At 36.3% G+C, this 24,060-nt stretch overlaps 1 protein-coding gene across 18 annotated transcripts in view; it reads left to right on the forward strand.

Moving 5' to 3' along the window:
* The window catches only part of KIF21A (kinesin family member 21A), a 182,300-nt gene that overhangs the window by 83,698 nt on the left and 74,542 nt on the right, over positions 1–24,060 (forward strand). For all 18 annotated transcript variants that reach the window (XM_069584617.1, XM_069584618.1, XM_069584622.1 and 15 more), the window contains exons 2-7: positions 16,376–16,598; positions 16,729–16,911; positions 18,290–18,439; positions 19,576–19,710; positions 20,182–20,349; positions 22,175–22,290. In XM_069584617.1, coding sequence (XP_069440718.1) covers positions 16,376–16,598; positions 16,729–16,911; positions 18,290–18,439; positions 19,576–19,710; positions 20,182–20,349; positions 22,175–22,290 — 975 coding nt within the window. The remainder of the gene's footprint in view (positions 1–16,375; positions 16,599–16,728; positions 16,912–18,289; positions 18,440–19,575; positions 19,711–20,181; positions 20,350–22,174; positions 22,291–24,060) is intronic.

Below are 24,060 nucleotides of genomic sequence, written 5' to 3' on the forward strand. Positions count from 1 at the left end.
TACTGTTTAGCCACCTGGAAAGCCCAGGTTCTGATAGGGCAGCTATCATATTCTGTGTTAGTTAGGAAATGGATTCAGCTGCTCTAACAATGACCCTAAATTACAAAGGCTTAATCAAAATAGAGCCTTCCACCTTACAGCCTGGGCATACACAGCCCAGAGCTATATTCCATTGTATTGGAGATCCAGGATACTTGTTTTGTTGCTCCACCATCCTTTGAGTGTTGCTCTTGTCCACAGGAGTCAAGATGATACACCACCATCACTTCTGCATTTCAGGCACTGGGAAGAGGGGGAAAAAAAAGAGAGAGAGAGAGAGAAGGCCATCTATTCTATTTAACTGCTCACATTAACCCAAACTTAATCATATGGCCACATCTAGCTGCAAGGAGCGGAGAAGGGAATGGCACCCCACTCCAGTACTCTTGCCTGGAAAATCCCATGGATGGAGCAGCCTGGCGGGCTATGGTCTATGGGGTCGCTGAGAGTCAGACACAACTGAGCGACTTCACTTTCACTTTTCACTTTCATGCATTGGAGAAGGAAATGGCAACCCACTCCAGTGTTCTTGCCTTGAGAATCCCAGGGATGGGGGAGCCTGGTGGGCTGCCATCTATGGGGTTGCACAGAGTTGGATATGACTGAAGTGACTTAGCATAGCATAGCTGCTAGGAGGCTTGAAATATGCAGGGTATTCAGATAAAAATTTTATTAATAGCAAAATATTTTTAAAGAGAAAAGAAAGAATAGACTTTGGCCTATTGTCAAAACTTTATGCCACAAAACATAGGATATGCATTTGGATCTTCAAGAACAAAAACAAAACCAACCAACCAGTGAACAAAAAGCTTTTAGTACAATGCCCAACATGGAACAACAGACTGGTTCCAAATCAGGAAAGGAATGTGTCAATGCTGTATATTGTCACCCTGCTTCAGTTCAGTTCAGTTCAGTCACTCAGTCGTGTCCAGCTCTTTCCGACCCATGGACCGCAGCACGCCAGGCCTCCTTGTCCATCACCAACTCCCAGAGTTTACCCAAACTCATGTCCATTGAGTCCGTGATGCCATCCAACCATCTTATACTCCCTCATCCCCTTCTCCTCCTGCCCTCAATCTTTCCCAGCATCAAGGTCTTTTCAAATGAGTCAGCTCTTTGCATCAGGTGGGCAAAGTATTGGAGTTTCAGCTTCAACATCAGTCCTTCCAATGAACACCCAGGACTCATCTCCTTTAGATGGACTGGTTGCATCTCCTTGCAGTCCAAGGGACTCTCCAGAGTCTTCTCCAACACCACAGTTCAAAAGCATCAATTCTTCTGTACTCAGCTTTCTTTACAGTCCAACTCTCAAATCCATACATGACTACTGGAAAAACCATAGCCTTGGCTAGATGGACCTTTGTTGGCAAAATAATGTCTCTGCTTTTAAGTAGTCACCCTGCTTATTTAACTTATATGCATAATACATCAGGTGAAGTGCCGTGCTGGATGAAGCACAAGCTGGAATCAAGATTGCTGGGAAAATATCAATAACCTCAGATATGCAGATGACACCACTCTTATGGCAGAAAGCAAAGAACTAAAGAGCCTTTTGATGAAAGTGAAAGAAGAGAGTGAAAAAGCTGGCTTAAAACTCAGAATTCAGAAAACTAAGATCACGGCATCTGGTCCCATCACTTCATGGCATATAGATGGGGAAACAATGGAAACAGTGAGAGACTTTATTTTCTTGCGCTCCAAAATCACTGCAGACAGTGACTGCAGCCATGAAATTAAAAGACACTTGCTCCTTAGAAGAAAAGCTATGACCAAACTATACAGCATATTAAAAAACAGAGACATTACTTTACCAACAAATGTCCATCCAGTCAAAGCTATGGTTTCTCCAGTAGTCATGTATGGATGTAAGAGTTGGACTATAAAGAAAGCTGAGCACCGAAGAATTAATTTTTTTGAACTATGGTGTTGGAGAAGACTCTTGAGAGTCCATGGACTGCAAGGAGATCCAATCAGTCAATCCTCAAGGAAATCAATCCTGAATATTTATTGGAAGGACTGATGCTGCAGCTAAAACTCCAATACTTTGGCCCCCTGATGTGAAGAACCAGTTCATTGGAAAAGACCCTCATGCTGGGAAAGATTGAAGGCAGGATGAGATGGGGATGACAGAGGATGAGATAGTAGGATGGCATCACCGACTCAATGGATGAGTTTTAGCAACTCTGGGGGTTGGTGATGGACAGAGAAGCCTGGTGTGCTGCAGCCCATGGGATTGCAAAGAATTGGACATGACTGAGAGACTGAACTGAACTGAACAATGCCCAAGACTCCAGTGTGGATGACTGCATGATATATACATTTAAATGTCTTTTTTAACAATTTAGTCTGTAGCTTGTCCTGTAAAGACTGCAGTAAATATGCTCCTATGTATTACATTTGAGATTATGTGCTGAGAATTTTATTTCTTAAGATTTGTAAATTTCCCCCTCATTAATATTTAATGAAGTTTGAAGTAGAGACCAGAAGCAAAATAGCATTGAGTGTCAAGCATTTCCACCAAAGTTCCCCTAATTGCAGAGAGAGAAAATGTGTAATACCCTCTCAAATTGGAAATTTCTTGGTGGGAGTTTTATCTAAAAAATTAGTTTATACTCCATTTCATATACTCATTCTATAAATATGTTTGGTTTTTAACAAGAGTGCATTACTTTTTTATAAAGTTGCCTCTCCAGGAAGACATACATCATTTTTTCTGTGTCTCTTACATTAATGCATACCTCTTGGGGTATGAAATTTTTAAGAACTTGGATAGTTGGATTTACAAAACTCACACTGTATCTTTATTTGCATTCATTAGCACCAAGTGATGAAATGAAAAGATAACTAATATGGCTATGGCTAGGAGTCATTTTCAGTTCTGTCTCCTTCCTTATCCCATTTCCCCTTCCCTGTATTCCCAGTGGATGCCTCCTTAGCCCATTGCTTTCACACAGTTGATTCCTCATTCTTAAAGTGTCTAATCAAATATCACATTCTCTGAGAAAGAACTTTCTTGACTGTGGCAGACAAACTCTAAGGTGGCATTCAGTGATCCTTGCCTGGATCATTGGATCAACAGTAAAGGGATGGTGTTCATGCCGTTCTGAAATCTCTGCTTCAGTGTGTGCAGTATCTGTGACTTGCTTCTAATCAGTAGAATTTGTCAAGAGTGATGAGAAGTCACTCTCATAATTGCATTATGTTATATAAGACAGCTTCAGACTGGAGCAGGAACTTTTTCTTGGTAGCTTTGAAGCAATCAGATGTCATGTTCTAAGAGGGCCGTACAGCTAGAACCTGACAGTGGAATGTGGGAGTTGAGAGCTCCTCATGTGGCAGCAGGGAGAAAAGAACCTTAGTCCTACAACTGCAAGCAGATGAATTTTTTCATCAACTTGAATGCACTTGGAAGAGAATCCTGAAACTCTAAGAATGCTGCCCAGCTGATGGCTTGATTTGAGCCTGATGAGACTTTGACCAGAGGTCTCAGCCTGAATTTCTCATCTATAGAAAATGTGAGATAATATATCTGGATTCTCTTAGGCCCTAAGCTAATAGAAATTTGATACATAGCAATAGAAAATCAATTTAGATGTTAGGAATCCAGTGTTGTTTGAGGGGAAAAAACCCATATTCCACATCTTACCTCCCTTCCTCCTGGTTGTGTCTGTCCATGTTTGGGGTAGTCTTGTCCAGCAAGAGTGGAGTGGGGAATGCAATCCAAAATCAGGATTATAAACTTCAACTTCTGTCAACTTCTGTTGAGTTTTCTTGTCTGAACACATCCTGTGAACCACTGATTATACTGCTATAGTGTGAGGAAGGTTAACTGCAATGACTAGAAACCAAAGTTACTAGGAATGGCACTTTAGTCTAGTTCTGTCTAGTGTATCTCTACATGTAATATAAGATTGCTATAAAATAATAGATCTAATACTTGTTATTAGGCTTTATTTTAAATGGAAAACACTATTAGCAAAAAAGCATCAATTCTTTGGCACTCAGCCTTCTTCTGAACTGTGGTGTTGGAGAAGACTCTTGAGAGTCCCTTGGACTGCAAGGAGATCCAACCAGTCCATTCTGAAGGAGATCAGCCCTGGGATTTCTTTGGAAGGAATGATCCTAAAGCTGAAACTCCAGTACTTTGGCCACCTCATGCAAAGAGCTGACCCATTGAAAAAGACTTTGATGCTGGGAGGGATTGAGGGCAGGAGAAGAAGGGGACAACAGAGGATGAGATGGCTGGATGGCATCACTGACTCAATGGATGTGAGTCTGAGTGAACTCCGGGAATTGGTGATGGACAGGGAGGCCTGGCAGGCTGCAATTCATGGGGGTCACAAAGAGTCGGACATGACCGAGCAACTGAACTGAACTGGACTGATTAGCAAAAAGCAGGTTTCTGTTTTTGTATGTGAAGTATAGTTAGCTAGTTGGCATACAATAGTATACTAGTTTCAGGTGTACAGCATACTGATTCAACATTTGAATGCATTATAAAATGATCACGATGATAAGCCTAGTTGTTTGTCCTCAGAAAAAGTTGTTATAGTTTGTTTGTCCTCAAACAAAGTTATTATAGTATTATTGACTGTATTTTTTATGCTATATAACCTTGTGATTTATTTATTTTATAATTGTAAGTTTGTTCCTCTTCTATCTATTTTGCCCAGTCTCACTCTCCCTTCTGTCTGACAACTGCCAGTTTATTCCCTGTATCTATGAATATCTTTTCATTTTATTTTCTTTGTTTAGATACTACATGTATGTGAGATCATATGGAATTTATCCTTTTCTGTCCAATTTATTTCACTTCGCATAATGCCCTCTAGATCCATCCATGTTGTTGCAGATGGCAAGATTTTATTCTTTTTTATGGCTAAAGAATTTTTTTTTTCTTTTAGGTGATTTCTAGTCACATACCATTGTGTCTAGAAAAGATACTTGATATGATTTCAGTCTTCTTAAAGTTATTGAAACTTGTTTTGTGGCCTAACTTGAGATCTATCCTGGATAATGCTCAATATACTTTTGAAAAGAATGTATTCTGATGTTTTAGGATGAAAATATTTTTTGTATATCTGTTAATTCCCAGGCTGATTTAATGTGAAATTTAAGGCCAATGTTTTCCTTGTTGATTTTCTGTCAACAGATCAATGGGTGATCTGTCCATTGATGTAAGTGGGGTGCTAAAGTCCCCTACTTTTATTGTGTTACTGTGAATTTCCACTTTATGCTTGTTAACATTTGTTGTATGTAGTTAGGTGTTCCTATGTTGAGTGCATATGTATTTGTCTTTGCTATATTTTTTAGTTGGATTGATACCTTTATTTTATAATATATTTGTCTCTTAAAGTCTGATAACAGTATTGCCACCTTCATTTTCTTTTGATTTCCATTTGTATGGGATACCTTTTTCTATCCCCTCACTTTCAGTTTCTGTGTGCCTTTATATCTGGAGTCTTTTGTAGGCAGCATATAATAGGTCTTTTTTAAAAAATCAAGTTAGCCATTCTGTCTCTTGACCAGAGCATTTAGTCTGCTTACATATAAAGTAATTATTACTAGATATGGTACTTATTGACACCTTTAAACTTGTTTTCTGGTTATTTTTGTAGTTATCTTCTGTTCCCTTTCTCTTCTTTTGCTCTTTTCCCCTGTGATTTGATGGCTACCTTTAGAGTTTTGTTTAGATTTTTTTCTCTTAATTTTTGTGTATCTTTATAGGTTTTTAACTTGTGGTTACCCTATATATTACAGTCTATGCAATAGTTGTCTATTTTAAGTTGATAATCTCTTAGTCTGACACATTATAACAGGTCTTAATTTTTACTATCCCCTACCCATTTCAACATTTTGTGTTTTTGACATCATATTTTATATATTTTTGTTTTGTGAATCCCTTAACTACTGACTGTAGTTATTAATGATTTTACTTTTCAAGGTAGTACTTTTACTTCTTTTGTCTTTTAGCCTTCTTACTAGCTTTATGTTTGCCTTTACCATTAGATTTTTCCTTTCGTAACTGCTTTATTTCTAGTTGTGGCTTTTTCTACTTAGAGATGTTTCTTCAATATTTCTTATAAGACCAGTTTATTGGTGACACAGTCTTTTTTTTTTTTTTTTTTGCTTGTCTGTAAAATCTTTATCTTCTCTAATTTTGAATGACAATCTTGTCAGGTAGAATATTCTTATAATCTTTGTTGTATGTTTTTTCTTTCAAAGTGAAAAAATATATTCACTTTGAATATATTGGGCCATTCTCTCCTGGCCTGCAAAATTTCTGCTGAAAAGTCAAGTATCTTATAGGAATTTCCTTGTTTATAATGACTTGCTTTTTCTTGTTGCTTTGCAGATTCCCTGTTTATCTTTAATTTTTGCCATTTACTTGTATCTTGGTGTGGACCTCTTTGGGTCCATCTTGTTTAGGACTCTGTGCTTCCTGGACCTGAATGTATGTTTCTTTCCTCAAGTCAGGAAAGTTTTCACCTATTATTTCTTCAAATAGAAATTCTCTACCCCTTCCTCTTTCTTCTCCTTCTGGAACCTTAATAATGCAAATGTTAGTATTCTTGATGTTGTCACAGAGGTTCCTTAAAATATCCCTCATTTTTAAAGTCCCCCTTTTCACCCTTTCAGCTTGGCTGACTTTCACTGCTTTGTCTTCAAGATTGCTGATCTGGTATGTGTGTGTGTGTTTTAAGAATCAAATGGGAGACATTTCTTTCCCTACATTAAAGCTTATTTTCAATATGTAATATAGTAGATTTAATAAGGAACCTCTAGCATAACCACTGGAGAAGGCAATGACACCCCTTTCCAGTACTCTTGCCTGGAAAATCCCATGGATGGAGGAGCCTGGAAGGCTGCAGTCCAAGGGGTCTCTGAGGGTTGGACATGACTGAGCAACTTCACTTTCACTTTTCACTTTCATGCATTGGAGAAGGAAATGGCAACCCACTCCAGTGTTCTTGCCTGGAGAATCCCTGGAACAGTGGAGCCTGGTGAGCTGCCGTCTATGGGGTCGCACAGAGTTGGACACGACTGAAGCAACTTAACAGCAGCAGCAGCAGCATAACCACACTTATCGACATTTTTGATCCAGTGATTTTCTCGAAAATAGGCAAAGAATTTAAATATTGACCGATTTGGAAACTACTTGGTATGCCAAGGTCATGTAATATACTGTTGTTTCCTACTAGTGTATTTTTCACTTCAGTTATTATATTCATCAGCTCTGATTGCTTCTTTTTTATATTTTCTAACTCTGTTGAAATTCTCACTGTGATCATCTGTTTCACCTTTTCTCTCTAATTCAGTGATCATCTGTATGATCATTATCTTGAACTCTTTCTCAGATAGATTGCTTATCTCTATTTTGTTTAGTTCTTTTTCTGAGATCCTATCTTGTTCCTTCATTTTGACATATTCCTCTGCCTCCTCATTTTTTTCTATTTTCTGTAAGTTTTTTTTCTGTGTATTAAGGAGGTTGGTTATGTTGCCTGAGCTAGACGTAGTATATGTACTGTGCTTTAAGTATTTTCATTGAAAATCTATGTGTCTGAGCATATATTTTGGTGTTCCTAACTAAGAAAAACACTTGAGTCAGCTGGACCACAGAGAGATGAGGCAATAGGATACATAGCTAATCATACAGGTTAGGATAAGATTTCTGAGTAATTTTAAAAAGTGATTCATCATTAATATATTAAAAAGTATGTTCTTCTCACCATCTCTGTTATTCACAGAAGCGTATACTTCCTGATCCCTGGTACACATTGTTGTTCTTTATTGTTCTTAGGCTTTTTTCAAAATTAATCTCTTTAGTGGAATTACTGAGGTGTGCTTCTTTTGTGAATGTCTTGAAGAAACATGTTTCTTCCCATCAACCTAATTGTAATTAAAGGTCCACTTAGGGGAAGATTTTTGTGGATTTGTGTTACTTATGATTAAGGCAGTGCCTGTTCTTTTAGGAAAATAAATCAGCAAGGCCACAAATGTGTAGCAAGTTCCTCTTGTGTGTCAGAATGTCTCTTCTAAAATAGAAGGTAGAGGGTTAAAGTAGTGAAAATTCTTAGTGGTGTCTACTAACTGGAATGAACTAGGAGAGAATCAAACAAGGGACAAAAAGTTCAGTCACTTATAGTTGTGGTGATAGAATGCCCTTACTTTTAAGAAATCGAATGGAGGAAATTAGTAGGATATAATTCACATTAAGGTATCACATTGAATACTAATAAGTATTGTTCACTAATAATGATCATCTACTGACAAATGAGATTTAAAAAAAGGCAAAAGATCTGTTCAGGGAACAGATTTATTGGTGTCCTGTAAGAAGAACGAAGGTGTTCACAAGGTGCCAAATGGGCTAGTTACAGATAGCTGCAAGTAAGAGAGACACACAAAATAGGAATCAGGTCAGATTATAGAGTAAACTAGACAACTACCAAAATCACATGGGGATGAGATCAGAATAACTCAAGCAAAAAAGAGAAGAGACCATTTATAAAGACATTTAGGTAATGGAAAATTTTGTCACGATTATGAAACAGTAGATTAAGGACTATGGTGTTTTCTAACAGGACAAGAGATTAGCAATGGCCTGCGGCAAAAAGCATTACATTTTGTGTGCTATTCCTTTTCTATTTGTAGGGAAAAATGAAAATAACTTGACCCACATGCTGCAACTAAGGTCCAATGCTGCCAAATAAATAAAATAAAACTTTTTAAAAGACCTGTACAGAGTCTGGGATTTTATCTTATTTACAAGTAAACAAGCTAGTCTTTCCACTGCTTCATATATCATGGCAGAAGATAGAAGATTCCTGAGTTGGGGGCAAAGAATTTTTATTATTCACCACACACTAAGCATCATGAGTTTCCTGGTGATTGGAACTGATTCCCCATCTCTGAACCCCTAATCCAAAAGAGGCAATGCAGGCAGACCTGTTCCATGGATGCTATGCAAACAGTGGGATATCAAGAAACAGGAACCTATTCATCACAAGAAAAAAACATATTTTCTATTTCTTTAATATCTGTATCTTTAGTACCTATATGAGATGATGAAAGTTCATTGAACTATTGTGGTAAGCATTTCATAATGTATGTAAGTCAAATCACTATATTGTATACCTTAAATTTATATACAGCATGTGTGTGTGTGTTCACTTGTGTTCAACTCTTTGCAACTCCATGTACTGTAGCCCACCGGCTCCTCTGTCCATGGGATTTTCCAGGCAAGGCTATTGGAGCTGGTTGCCATTTCCTCCTTCAGGGGATCTTCCCAACCTAGGGATTGAACTTGCATCTTTTGCATCTCCTGCATTGACAGGTGGATTCTTTGCCGTTAGCACCATGTGGGAAACTCTCAGATACAATGCTGTATATCAGTTACTGTGCTTCCCAGGTGGCACTTGTGGTAAAGAACCTGCCTACCAATGCAGAAGGCATAAGAGAAACAGGTTTGATCCCTGGGTCAAAGAGAAACAGGAAAGATCCCCTGGAGAAGGGCATGGCAACCCCTTCCAGTATTCATGCCTGGAGAATCCCATTGGACAGAGGAGCTTGGGTGGCTGCAGTCCATAAAGTTGCAAAGAGTTGGACACAACTGAAGCAACTTGCATGTCAATTATATCTCAATGAAATAGGAACAAAAAGAAACACTGAACTTGGGAATTCACTGTTTTTATTATTTATTCATTGTTTCCATTGTTTTGCTGAAGCAAACTCTTTGTCAGGAGCAAGACATTATCCCTAATGGTTGCTTGCTGCAAATGCACCCTTGAGAAGTGATCCATGAGAAGAGCTGCCAGGATTTTGCATTCTTGGCATATTGAACAAGAACTTTCAGGGATTCAAGAGGGAGAGGACATACGTATACTTATGACTGATTTATGTTGTTGTATGGAGAAACCAGCACAACATTGTAAAGCAACTACGCCTCAATTAAAAATTAAAAAAAAGAATGTATAGGTATGCTAAGATCTCATGATAGGATGCTTCTTCCAAGAATATGTGGCAGAATTAGACCTTAAATATTACTGGGCTTCCCTGGTGGCTCAGATGGTAAAGAATCTGCCTGCAATTTGGGAGACCCAGGTTTGATCTCTGGGTCAGAAAGATCCCCTGGAGAAAGGAGAGGCTACCCACTCCATTATTCTTGCCTGGAGAATGCCGTGGGCAGAGGAGCCTGGCAGGCTACAATCCATGTGGCCACAAAAAAATCAAATGTTACTGAGCACATTGTGTGCAATTCTGCCAAATATGCTTGTCTTATATTTCTCTATTATCTAGGACATCTTGAACTAGTCCTCTTAGCTTATTTGATAAATGCAGGTATGATTATTATTTGGGCAGAGAACAGAAAATAAGGCCCAATTTAAGGAAACTTACTGGTCTTATTCTCAGATTCTCTTCTAGTCTTCACTAGATACTGCCACTGCAAAGAGCCATCATAATGTTTTTATGAAGGAAGTTCTTTGTCCCTGTGGCCACAGTAGTAATTACTATAAAAACTGAAGAGAATAATAGGAACTATAAAGAATGTGGAATGAGTAATGTGACTAATGGTGGATACAAGGTGTGGCAGAAGAAAATAGTTGTTTGTTGATACCTTTTAAAGTCAGCATTTTGCTTTTCATAGGGGAATAATTAAAATACAACTTAAAGTTAGAACTTTAGGAGTATTAAATATAGGCTCCTATATTCATCTTATAGACTGGGAAATTAATACATACATTAGTTAAATGATTTCTCAAGATCAAGTTTCTAGTAACAGAGTAGAGTTGATGGGGAAAAAGTTAAGTTACTGTGATAGTCACATGCACAGTATTGGAATATTCCTCCCCTGTAACTAGAGCAGTTTATAGGAGTCAGTAAATCAACATCTGTTGAATTAACTTTATGCCTAAATAACCTATATTCTCAGTTCTCAAATAATTCATTTGCTAGTGATCAATAAGAATTCAATTTGATATCTGTTATTCTAAAATCTCCTCCCAGTTGGCTCAGTGGTAAAGAACTTGCCTGCCAATGCAGGAGACACAGGGAATATGGGTTTGATCCCTGGGTTGGGAAGATGCCCTGGAGAAGGTAACAGCAGCCCACTCCAGTATTCTTGCCTGGAGAATCCCATGGACAGAGGAGCTTGGCAGGCTACAGCCCATGGAGTCACAAAGAGTCAAAGATGACAGAAGTGATTTGGCACATTCTAAAATCTTGTATAAACTGCATAGACTAATTCAAATTTGGGAGGAAGGGGAAAGCTTTATAAATGTACTGATATTTGAATTAGGTCTTAAAGAATTACAGAGAAGTTGCTATGCGGAGACATAGAAGTCCAGCGTTCTAGGTAGAGAAAAAAGCATGTAGGTTGGCACAGTGACTGAAAGTATGTAGTTAGTTGATCAAAAAATGATCAGTGGTTTGATGTAGCTGAGTAGTGTAACTAGATCTGAGAGTGGAATTGTAGGCAGAATTTAGATTAGGAAAAGCTTAGAATAGATACCATGCTAAATAATTGGAACGCTTTGGTGGCAGGGAAAACACTGATATTTTAAGGCAACTTGGCATATGAGATACAGGAGGAAAAGATAAGTTCAGAAGGAATGTCACAAAAGCTAACTACTGAGAAATGTGTTTGTAGGGGAGCAGAAAATGCCACCCCATTATATGCCATTTTGACATAAGAATTGTTTTGGGCTGTGAAAAGGCAATGAAAAGAAACAGATATTTGCCCAAAAGCAGGACCTAGCTTTTAAAAGGTTTTCTCCCTCTGCTCTGCTCCAAGGACAGAAGTTAATTACCAGAGACTGCACCAAAGTATCCTACATAATAAAGTTTACTTAATTAGCCTTTATTTTCCACTAGCTCCTACACGTATTTATATGCTGACAGTTTGTTGTACAAGAAACTCAAAGCCCTTTTTCTTTTTGTTAAGATGCTATATAAATTCAAGTTGCAACCACTCTTTGATTTACTCAACACTGAATATTTCCATGTATATGCACGAAACAAAAGTTAATAAATTTGTTTGTTTTTATGTTGTTTATCTGTCTTGTCAAAAGGGTCCTAGTCAGGAGAATCTAGAAGGGTAGAGGAAAACAGATTTTTTCTCCCTTACTGGTTGTGAATAGGATCAAATGTGTCAGGTAAGAAGAAGACTAAAAAGGATCCATTGTATTTGGAAATAAGAAGGTCATTGGTGCCTTCTGTCTAAGCAGTTTAAATAGAGTGTGAGAACAGAAACTAAAAAGCTGCTATAAGCTGATGGAAAGATTCAGAACATGGATACATTTGTTCATGTCCTTTTATCTTAAAACTGAATAATTGACAGCTTGTATCATATTTTGTTTCAAACCTTCAACCTTCAAAAACTGGTTATAACAAAGTATATTTATTTCTGTATGGCTCTCCATGGATTTTTCCCTTTCAGATCCCACCCTATTGGTCAATAGCCCACAAAGGATAAAAGGTTCCAAATCTCATGCTAAGAAACAGGGCATATTCTCTAGTGAAACTGTCACTATTTTCCATAATGGCCCTACCTTGCCTATATTCATGTCCACTGTAACATCTGAAAAAAACCCATCTCCATTAGCAAATTACTGTTTTAGATAGAACCCACATTGTTGCCTTTTTAAATATTGCTGTGTAGTATTAAAATATCTTAAATATTTATGACATGTTTTATGCATAATTGTTTTTCTTTAAGAAGCAGTTTCAAATATTAATATATCTAGTTGTTTGATTATAAACATTTTAAAAAGACTGCAAGGCTTTTTATTATTTCTTAATGTTGGGATTAGATGAGTATGTTTAATGTTCTTATTTTTATATAAAAAACTAAGAAAGAAGGTATTTCAAAATATATAAAATAATAAATATCAGATTTTAGTTTTAGTCTTGTTTTTCCCAGAAGAGTGGTATATTTTGTCTATATATAACATCAAATTATAGTTTCTAAATGGAAGCTTGTTGCCATGTAAATTTCAGACTCTACATTATTAAAGTAGGTTAATTGATTTGGGTTAAGACTATCTGAGAATTCCTGACGAGTATAATGTTAGAGATTTGGAAAGTTTATAATCTGAATTTTCAAAAGGAAATTGAGAAGGTGAATGAATATATCTCTGAACTTTGAAGTGTAGTCAGCTTCCAGTTATCTGCTTGTGCCAGAGACCATCCCCTTATAGATGGGAATTTCTCAGACTGCTGGGAAGCTGCCATTGCCTGTTTTGGGTAGAAAAGGGTTCCACCCATCTTTTTGGTTTTTAAAGTCACTCTCCCCACCCATGCAGATGGTATGAATGCATATTATCCATCTTTCAAATGCACTCCTCCTTGCCATTAGCAAGGATAATAAGCAGGTGAGTAGAGGTTAGGTAAATTTTGAGTGACACTGGCATTCTAAAATTGGCTGTAGTAGCTGCAATTCAAATAGTGGTTATTCTTTATGTTGAAACTAAATTAAAAGTATTTTAATAGCCAAATAAGATGGCCTGTGGTCATAGTCATTTACTTAAAATTAATGAGGCAGTGATTTTAAACAGTAGCCTAGTGCTGATTTTCATTTAGTTGTTTTTATGTTTATCTGTTATATTACATGGAGTTTATTAAATTTCATAGTGCAGCTATAAATCAGGGAGAGAGCAGAATTTGGGGATAAATGGAGTAGCTCTCAGGAGACACAGCCTCAGCTCAGATATGACTTTATGGTGGAATGCAGAATTAGGTGAGTCCTTCTGAAAGAAGTGAAATCTAAACAGAGATTGAAAACAAGATGTTCAGGCTGGAAAAGGAGTTGGGAATTGAGAAAGAGGAATGTCCAGGAGAGAAAATCATATTTGAAAGCATAGATGCTAGAGAGAGCTTAATTTGTTAGTGAAACTAGCTGAAAATAAACCATCACCACAACTACCATCACTAACAAAAGTCCTTTGATGGGAAGGTTAACCATGGCAAGAGGAGACTGCAGAGTGATTTAAGGGTATACTAGAGGGTCTTTGGGCTTCCCAGATGGGTTTAGTGGTAAAAGAACCTGCCTGCAAATGCAGGAGACATAAGAGATGTGTGTTCAATCCCTGGGTCTAGAAGATCCCCTGGAGGAGGACATGCATCCCACTCCATTATTCTTGCCTGGAGAATCCCATCAATAGAGTAGCCTGGTGGGCTATAGTCCACACAGTTGCAAAGAGTCGGACACAACTGAAGCAACTTAGCACGCACACAAAGAGTTTTAGGCAAGGCAGTGATCAACCATATTTTACAAATATCATATAAACTTCATATTTTACAAATATACCAACTTCATATTTTATAAATATCAGTACCAATCTGTGGAACAGATTGATAGGGGGCAAAATTTGACGCAGGCTCTCTGGTGAGAAGACTTGCAATAACCCAAGTAAGAGATAATGGTGGCTTGATTAGGTGAGGAAGGGAAGAAAATGGATGAACTATTTCTGAGATAAGTAATAGTTCTTAGAGATAGGTTAGATAGATGGAATAGGGAGTAATTGAAGTTGACTCTTCTAATTGGCCAACAGACAGGATGGTGATTCTTCCAAGGAGCATGGGGGATTTGTTTTTCTCCTCTTGACTCTCCTGAGGAGGATTGTATTTATCATATTTATCCCCATGAATGGATGGAGTGTGACAGGAAAAGGGGAGTTTGGAAAAAGGGAATGTTAACTTTGAGAAAGACAACTCTTCAAGAAAATGTGGAACCAGAAAGTCAAAGCTGCTTACTACAATGGGCTGTTTTTATAGTCCATGGATATAGTTTCTTGTAAGAAACATTTGTTTTATTTCTTATAATTTTATCTTTATAATAGTATATAAATATTATTACTCAGTGTTCTTCAGATAAATAATGTTAGATCTGAAAGGAATCTTGAAAATGATAGTTTCTGTCAACTGGTGAGGAAATTGGAGCTCCAAGAGAAGACCACATGATACCTATAGAGTGAGAGAAATATTAGAATCCAAGTCTCCTATGGACACTTCATTACTCTTTCCACAGCACCTAGCCAGCTCCCCATTGATTATTGCATGCTATTAAAACAAATCATTGAAGTTGAAGACTTTATGGAAGAAAAACATCATTATTACAGAAGAAGGGAAAATTGCATAAATAAATAATATTCTCTACTTAACACGTTTATGCTAGTACAGAATTCTGTTTAAGATAACCAGGTTTACAGAAATTCAGTCCCTTCTCAGTACTATCAAGGATTAAAACTCAGGTGATCTGGACTTCAGCTTGGCTTTATTTCTAACAAATAGATGAACTCATTCCACTTCTATAGATCTCTATTTCTGAAAATGAGATTTCTTTAAAATCCTGTTTTCTGTCTATATTATTTTATATTTTCTATTACTGGTTGTCTTTACTTTCTTCCTCAAATTGCTTCTCTTTCTCCATGGCAAATAGGAACCTCTTAAAAACCCAAGTAGAATAAATCAGTGACATGTATGTCCTGATGGTCCTGTTTATGGAGTGAATAAAACAGGGCCAGATTTTGCTTTGTTCTGTTAGTAACATATCACCATATTTACTTTCCTTCTTTGAAAACTTGGCCTTGAAAGCAGAATGCTAATGCATATGAGGAAGATCCTAGAATCTGAAGTATGAGAGTTGGGTGTAGGTCAAGTATAATGTTGTGATGTAAATGCTGATTCGATAGTTTTGGAGAGAAAATATTTAGAAATTTTTTGTTTTTATTTTTAAATTCTTTTCAAAATTCTGCTTTTATATATATCATATAACAAATCAATATGGTACATGCATATATTTATAAGTGAATATACAATGTGGGATTATATATTCTGGGGTTATGCTTAAATATGTTAAGCTAACAGAAGGTTATGTTCAAATAAGTTTGGGAAACATTAGTGAAGAGTTTGCAAAAAATGGTGAGTCATGGGTATCAAAATAAATGCTATGTATGTTCTTAATTTCTCACTTTTGGATATCATCCTCTTTGGAAATAAAGAAAAAAATCTAAAACGAAGATAACAATAAATAGCACTTTGGTAGTTGAACTTACTTAACTGAGTCTTTACTTCTTAGGGAGTTGAGAAAAGATATTCACTCGCAAAAGTATTTAATTTTAAGTTTAATTTTACTCTTAGTCATGATTTTTTTGGATTAAGTAACTCATATTGAAGTTAACTCAGTATTATTTACCTTAAACTTTTCAGCTCAAGGTGTAAATACTAGATTACATTTGTGATTTAAAAAGATTTGGCTAGGCTTTTCAAAATCCTACTTCTTCACTTTTTTTCCATATACTGTATCTTATTTTATTTCTTCCTGTTTTTTGCCTTACAGAATAAGACCACAGCTTGCCAAAGAAAGGATTGAGGGATGCCATATTTGTACATCTGTAACACCTGGAGAACCTCAAGTCTTCCTAGGCAAAGATAAAGCTTTCACTTTTGATTATGTGTTTGACATTGACTCCCAACAAGAGCAGATCTACACTCAATGCATAGAAAAACTAATTGAGGGCTGTTTTGAAGGATATAATGCTACAGTTTTTGCCTATGGACAAGTGAGTATCAAATTATTTTCATAGAAGCTGTAACTTTTCAGAAGTGTTAGTTCAGTTCCACTTTCATTTTTGTTGCTTGAGATTATGTTATTAAGATCAAGCATCTATTTTTCTCTATTCTTTTATTCAGACTGGAGCTGGCAAAACATACACAATGGGAACAGGATTTGATGTTAACATCATTGAGGAAGAACAGGGTATTATTTCTCGTGCTGTTAAACATCTTTTCAAGAGTATTGAAGAAAAAAAGCACACTTCCATTAAAAACGGACTTCCTCCTCCAGATTTTAAAGTGAATGCCCAGTTCTTGGAGGTAATGGTTTAACTGTGTCATTAGTTTCCTTTAAATCTTATTTCTTAAGACCATAGCCCTATGACTTTATAGTCCAGCTTCCATTTTAGTGCTTGGCATATGGTATTCAATAAATATTGTTTGAGTAAATTAACATAGGCACTAATAACAAGAGATAATAGGTAATAAGTATTCCTTATTTACTGGCATTTAAATTATAGATATTTGACCAGCATCCATAGAGTAAAACAATTAATATTGTTGATTTCAGATTTCTTTTTCTTTTCTGAGAATTACTTTTGTAATGTAGTTAGGTTCACAAAGTGCTGGGAATTCAGTAACTAATACCAAAAGGGAAGGAGAGAATATGAGGAATAATACAATTAATGTTGCAACACTAGTCTGGCTGCAGAAGCTGGTATTACTACAAGAATGTGCGGATATTTTAATGAAGTATCTAAAGATTAGGGCAGGTTTGGATTAATTTAGGGCAGTCTAGGCTGGTAGGAAGGTCATGCTAGTAAGAAGACATTTGAGATTTGAGCAGTATTGCAGTTGGGTAGACAGTACCATTATAATTCTGTACGCTTGGTCCAATGAGCATTCTAGTCTAATTGTAGTCTACATCACCTAAGCAAATCATTTTGACAAATGATGAAACATTTTATTCAGCATTATATAGCACAAAATAGAAAACAACTCAAATTAATACCAGTTATCTCACTGCTAGTTTTAATTGACATTCCAATTGAATAAAAAGAAAGAAGAATATAATTATATGTTTCTACCAAAAGAAAGGTAACTAATGATGGAAAAAGGAAAGAAACAGTGTTCTTTTATCTTCCCTTTCACCCTGTAAATGTTATTAGGCATTGTGGCTTTAAGCATATTGATAGAAAAATTGGTATATACATCCTCTTAGAAGGTGGTAGCACAGTCTCATCAGAATCTATTGATATATTGCACATCTTGCAAAAATACTAAGTATTAATTTTTAGACACACTAAGGAGGGTTGTAGGGCCAAAGGAAATATACTTTTAGTTCAAACACTAAAAACTCTTAAAACCTTCCCTAAACTTTCAAGCTTAGGATTTGTGTACATTTGATACATATTTTTTTATAATTTACTTGTATTTATAAATATTTATCTCTTGCAGAGGATTAATGGATCATTTTATCTAGTCCTTAACTCATTAGTCATGATTAAGTCTTCTACTCTTCTTACCCTTGTAAAGAAATCTGGCATTGATTTTTATCTGTGGTCATTTTTATGTGTTAGTTTGAATAAATATGTCATTTAGAAGAGCTTTTAAGATATGTTTCAAAGATAACATGCAATATGTGTTCTTAGAGCCATGAGGCAATTTTGGCTAATGTTAAACTTACTTCTTTTGATAGCTATATAATGAAGAGGTTCTTGACTTATTTGATACTACTCGTGATATTGATGCAAAAACTAAAAAATCAAATATAAGGATTCATGAAGATTCAGCTGGAGGAATTTATACTGTGGGAGTCACAACACGTACAGTGAATACAGAATCCGAGGTGACATTTATGTTATAGTTAAAATAGAGCATGTTTGGGGGAATTCCCTGGTGATGCAAGGGTTAGGACTCTGCACTCTCAATGCAGAAGGCATGGGTTCCATCCCTGCAAGCTTCAAGGCACGGCCAAAGGAAAAAATTAGAGCACATTTGGCTTTGTTTAATAGCTTTGCTGCTCACCATATGAAATTTGTATCCTAAAGAGTAGCATTGAGGTAAATTTTTATCTTCATCATTTTTTCCAGGATTTTATTATTAAAAATGTCACAGTTGTGATAAAGTCAGTGCATTTATCATAACATCTAAAGAATGTAAAGCATTGTATGTATGGTTTCCTTTCACACCTAGAAAAAGAGGGTTAGATAATTCAAAGTGAAGGATGAGACCGCAGCCCTTTGTGCTTTCTGCTATATCACATGGAGGCTGTGGGGCTTCCCTGGTGGCTCAGTGGTAAAGAAGCTACCTGCAATGCAGAGAAGCGGATTCAGTCCGTGGGTTGGGAAGATCCCCTGGAGAAGGAAGTGGCAACCAGCTCCAGTATTCTTGTTTGGGAAATTCCATGGACAGAGGAGCAGCCTGGCAGGCTCCAGTTCATGGTCGCGAAAGAGTCAGACATGACAGTGGCTAAACAATACCGTGTAGTCCTGTATTATGGCTCCTAAAGAGGGACTGTTAGGAAAACTTACTCTGGGGGGTTTTGTGGCAGCCCAGTGTTTTGGACTCAGTGCTTTCAGTACCTTGGCCCTGAGTTCAGTTCCTGGTGGGGAACAAAGAGCTGCAAGTCATATGGAGTGGTCAAAAAGAAAAAAAGTTACAAATAAGAAAATACAGAAGAGCCTGAGTAATTCAGGTTATTGCTTAGTTTGTTCCAAAGTGTTATACTGTAATAGTTTTGATAGAAGCTGCAGACAGCAGCAAATGGCAAACAATGGAATCTCAGTGTTTTCTCCTATTTACAAAAAACAAACACTATTATACTTTCTGGTCAAAAAGTGCCGGTAAATAAAATAATAAGATAGTCTACCTCTTGTACATCTTTTAATATGATGAATTTTAACCAGTAGCTCAGACTTATGATTATGTAGATTTAGTTTAAGTATTGTTCAAGTAAAACCCCTCTTTCTTTCCCTTTTCCAGATGATGCAGTGTTTGAAGCTGGGTGCTTTATCTCGGACAACTGCTAGTACCCAAATGAATGTTCAGAGCTCTCGTTCACATGCCATTTTTACCATTCACTTGTGTCAAACCAGAATGTGTCCCCAAATAGATGCTGTGAGTTAGTTCTAATGTCTTAAACTTTCAGATTTCATTTCTATAAAATCACATGATATCAAAGAGAATATTTGTGTCAAATTTAGTTTGTTTAATCATTCCTTTTCCTAACGAGATATCCCTGGATTTATTTAAGCTAAAGCTGGCCAGCCGTCTAAAATTTTGAAATTAAAAATTAACTCTGTGTCTGCAGTAGCCAGAAAGTACGGTGATGGATTAGTTACTTGAGACCCTTTTTGGTTTTGAGGGCTGTATGCTACAAATTTCTCTTTGATATAAGCAAAGCCTCAGTTGATAGCTCTCTTTGATCTAACTTTGTCTAAGCTTCTAGTTGCAACAGGCATTTTTGTGCTTATATTTATTTGACTACAGGCCTGTACTTGGCTATAAGAATAATGAAGGCAAGATGGGGTTGAAGGATATTTAGTGTCACATTAATAAAGTATTTTCAATTATTTCCCTCAATTACAGGAAAGTGCAACTGATAATAAAGTGATTTCTGAATCATCACAGATGAATGAATTTGAAACTCTGACTGCAAAGTTCCATTTTGTTGATCTGGCAGGTTCAGAAAGACTGAAGCGTACTGGAGCTACAGGCGAGAGAGCAAAAGAAGGCATTTCCATCAACTGTGGACTTGTAAGACTAAGACTTTGTGCTGGGAATATATCATGGTTATTTTATTATCCTTTTCCATTTTATAATATATAATACCCAAGTGGAAATCCTTCATATACTGAGCTGAAAAATGAAAGTTACTGTAAACTTATGAGTAATGCATTGAATTTTGATGTCAGGCTTTCAACTTTTTTTCTCCTTTTCACATTGTAAGTTTTCTTCAAGTATAAAAAATTAATTGGATTAAGTTTTATGATGTGTGCATAAGGTATATATATATAATAGAAATGATTTAAAAATTCTCAAATTTAAAAATATACTCAATACTAAATATTATGTGGGATGACCTTTAAAGTAGTTTTATGCTAACATTTTTATGACAGACTTTATTTTGGAAATTATAATAACATGTTATTTAATAATGATTACTTCAGAAAGATAACTTTTCTCATTTTAGGAATTAACTTTAATACCCTGCCATCTAGTGGTGTTTTTGATTGATTGGAACACATCTTGTGTTGGAGTTAGCCTAAAGTTTCTATTATCTGAAAGAAAATGTTTTGAACCAAATTTTTATGTAATTTTTTTCTTATTGATTTCATTATAAAAGTGGTTCTTTGTTTCTGCTTAAAAGTAATGGCATTGTAAATTTCTGTGATGCATCAGGACAGGTGTTTTCTGCTTTGCCTCTCTCCCTTTCTTCCTAAAGCAGGGGATCCAAGCATATGGTCCTTTTTTTGGTCATTGCCCAATGTTTGCTGTTACATGATTATAACTCTTCTGTGGGGGAATTATCAGCTGAGACTGATTAGAGAGAGCCAGTCTTTCCAACCATGCATCCTGATGCTTCCACCATATGGTTGAATACTGTGGTCAGAGGAGTGAGTGAGCAGGATCCTGGACTTTGTGTATTGTTTTGAATTTCTTGAGATATAAAATCATGATATGGTATTTACATTTGTGCTGTTTGGAAAAGACAAAAGCCATTGCTCAGTTTTCTTGTTCAGGCTATTGAAACATGTTCAGACACGTGGTAGAGGTACAGTGTGACCAGTGGCTAAAATTGCAGACTCTAGAAAAGGGGACTAAGACACAGTGTGATGCTGATGCACTCTCTGCAGCATCCATTAGCTCTAACAAAAATATGGTTATGGGCGAGTATGGCAAGCATTTAGGAAAATGCTTATGCTGTGGGTGCTAGTTCAGTGACTAGGAAAAGTAGAAGCGTGTGGCAGGAGGAGGGACTAAAGAGTTCTACAATTTGACTTAATTTCTTAAATATTGGATGCTTAGTATATAGATTCATTGAATTTCTAAGTGCTGCTATACTTAATAATACTTTATTCAGAGATACCATACTAATATGTTTATTGTGGTTAAAAGAAATTTTGTTTTCATATAAGGAAGCTATAGTAAAAGAAAGTTCCATGAAATTGTGAAACTAGCAGTTTATTTCATCATAGAGCTGAGGAGAAGAATTTGCAACATGAATTGGCAGTTTTGTGAGAGACGCTTCATGATGCTCTGATAATTCTAAGAATGGTTTAGAAGTCATCAATCTTATAACATTCCTATTTCTAAAGAAAATCTCTTCATAGATGTTTTAGTATTTGTGAGTTATAGATATCTATATAGCACTAAATTTTGATTGGTGTCAGTTTTTAGTAGTTATATGGAAAGCTTCAAGTTTACTTTGTATTTCAAAATACAAATGTAAAGTAAAACCAAACAGAACTGGTCTCAATTCTGCCATGTCTTCGTATTATTTTCTATAAGATTTCATTATTTTAAAATGTTATAATTAGTACATTTTGATCATGTTCCTCTCTCTCTTTCTACCTTTTAGTTGGCACTTGGCAATGTAATAAGTGCATTGGGAGACAAGAGCAAGAGGGCCACTCATGTTCCCTATAGAGATTCTAAGCTGACAAGACTACTACAGGATTCTCTTGGGGGCAATAGGTATGTAGAAGTGTTTATCCTCCATATTCTTGGATTTAAATTATTTTTATTTTTAAAATGTTTGAAAAGTGATTTATAAGAATTGTTTATTACAAAATAAATTAATGACCAATAGTAGTTATTAAGTGCCTCGAATGCATGAATGCTTTTGCATGTCATTTCACATATTTCTTGTAACATCTCTTGAGGTAGGTATTGTTATTCCTATTTTATAGATAAGAAAATTCAGAGAGATTAAGTATTTTATTCAGTCACTTGGCATATGAAATCTTTGGCATACATTCTCTCTACTATACAGAGTTTCAGTTTTGAGTGCTTGGCACATACTTGATGCCTAATAAAATTTTGTTGAAAAATGCTATCTTCTATGAAATTGAAAAAAATAAGTTAAATATTATTAATTTTTTTACAAGTCTCCTAAAAATTAAACATTTTTTTACATTTTTAGAAAACTTTAAAAATATTAATTGAATGAAATATAGGGTGTTTGCTGGTTATTAACTTTTCCAGAATCGCTGGTATTCCTCCTCTTCTGTATTTTGCATCATCCTGATACATTTCATTAGCTAAATGTATTCTTTTGGTAATGTATTCCTCATAAACATCAGCATATTGGCTTTAAAAGTGAAAACATTTTGGCTTTTAAATTCAGTCTTCGCATAGTTCATCGTTACATACAAACTGATCCTGTAAAACAATCCAGTAATTAAAGTTGTCGATTTTCTCTTTGAACAACTATTATTCAAAGAATTTTGATAATGTTGAATTTATTTGAGCTGAGATTGGATGGATTTGGAAATAATGCTTTGTTTTATAGAATTTAACAGTATCATTTTTATATTGCTTCTTTTGTAATATTGGCATTGTCTTGACTCATCTCTCTTCTAGCATATCCTTTGTATTGCTTCCATTTGTCCATATTTCTTCTGTTCTATATTTTCATTTGACTTTCAATGTCAATCTGAATCTTATTGTAACTGGACAAGAATTTTTGTTTTTTAAGCCAAATATAAATTATTAAAGTTTGCTAAATTGTAACCTTTTACTGTGTGTATTTCTTTACTTTATAGTATAGCTTCGTTTTGTAACAAAGAAGAGAGAGTAAACATATTCCCCTTACCAGTATCAATACTTTTGTATACTTCAGTACTTCTGAGACTTTGCTTGCCCTGTAATAATCTAAGATATTTGCACTATGGATTTTGTATTCCTCTTGAGGTTTATCTAAGCTACAGCTAAAGAATCTCAGATGTTCCTCACCCATTTCCTAGGTAAAGTAAGGTGTAGTCGCTCAGTCGTGTTGGACTCTTTGCGACCCCACGGACTGTAGCTTCCCAGGCTCCTCCATCCATGGGATTTCCCAGGCTAGAATACTGGAGAGGGTTGCCATTTTCTTCTTCAGAGGATCTTCCTGACCCAGGGATCGAACCCAGGTCTCCTGCATTGTAGGCAGATGCTTTATCGTCTGAGCCAACTGTGTGGGTGGTAACGCCTTTCTTCTAATTCCATTCTCCTCTGTTCGCTAAGGGCTTCGCTTCCCTGGTGGCTCAGAGGTTAAAGCGTCTGCCTGCAATGCGGGAGACCTGGGTCTGATCCCTGGGTCGGGAAGTTCCCCTGGAGAAGGAAATGGCAACCCACTCCAGTATTCTTGCCTGGAGGATCCCAAGGACGGAGGAGCCTGGGGGCCCCCAGTTCACGGGGTCGCAAAGAGTCGGACACGACTGAGAGACTTCACTTTCACTTTCTTTCTGTTCATGGAATTCTCCAGGC

The sequence above is a fragment of the Ovis canadensis genome, chromosome 3, assembly GCF_042477335.2.
Source record: "Ovis canadensis isolate MfBH-ARS-UI-01 breed Bighorn chromosome 3, ARS-UI_OviCan_v2, whole genome shotgun sequence".
In the NCBI taxonomy this organism is placed as follows: Eukaryota; Metazoa; Chordata; class Mammalia; order Artiodactyla; family Bovidae; genus Ovis; species Ovis canadensis.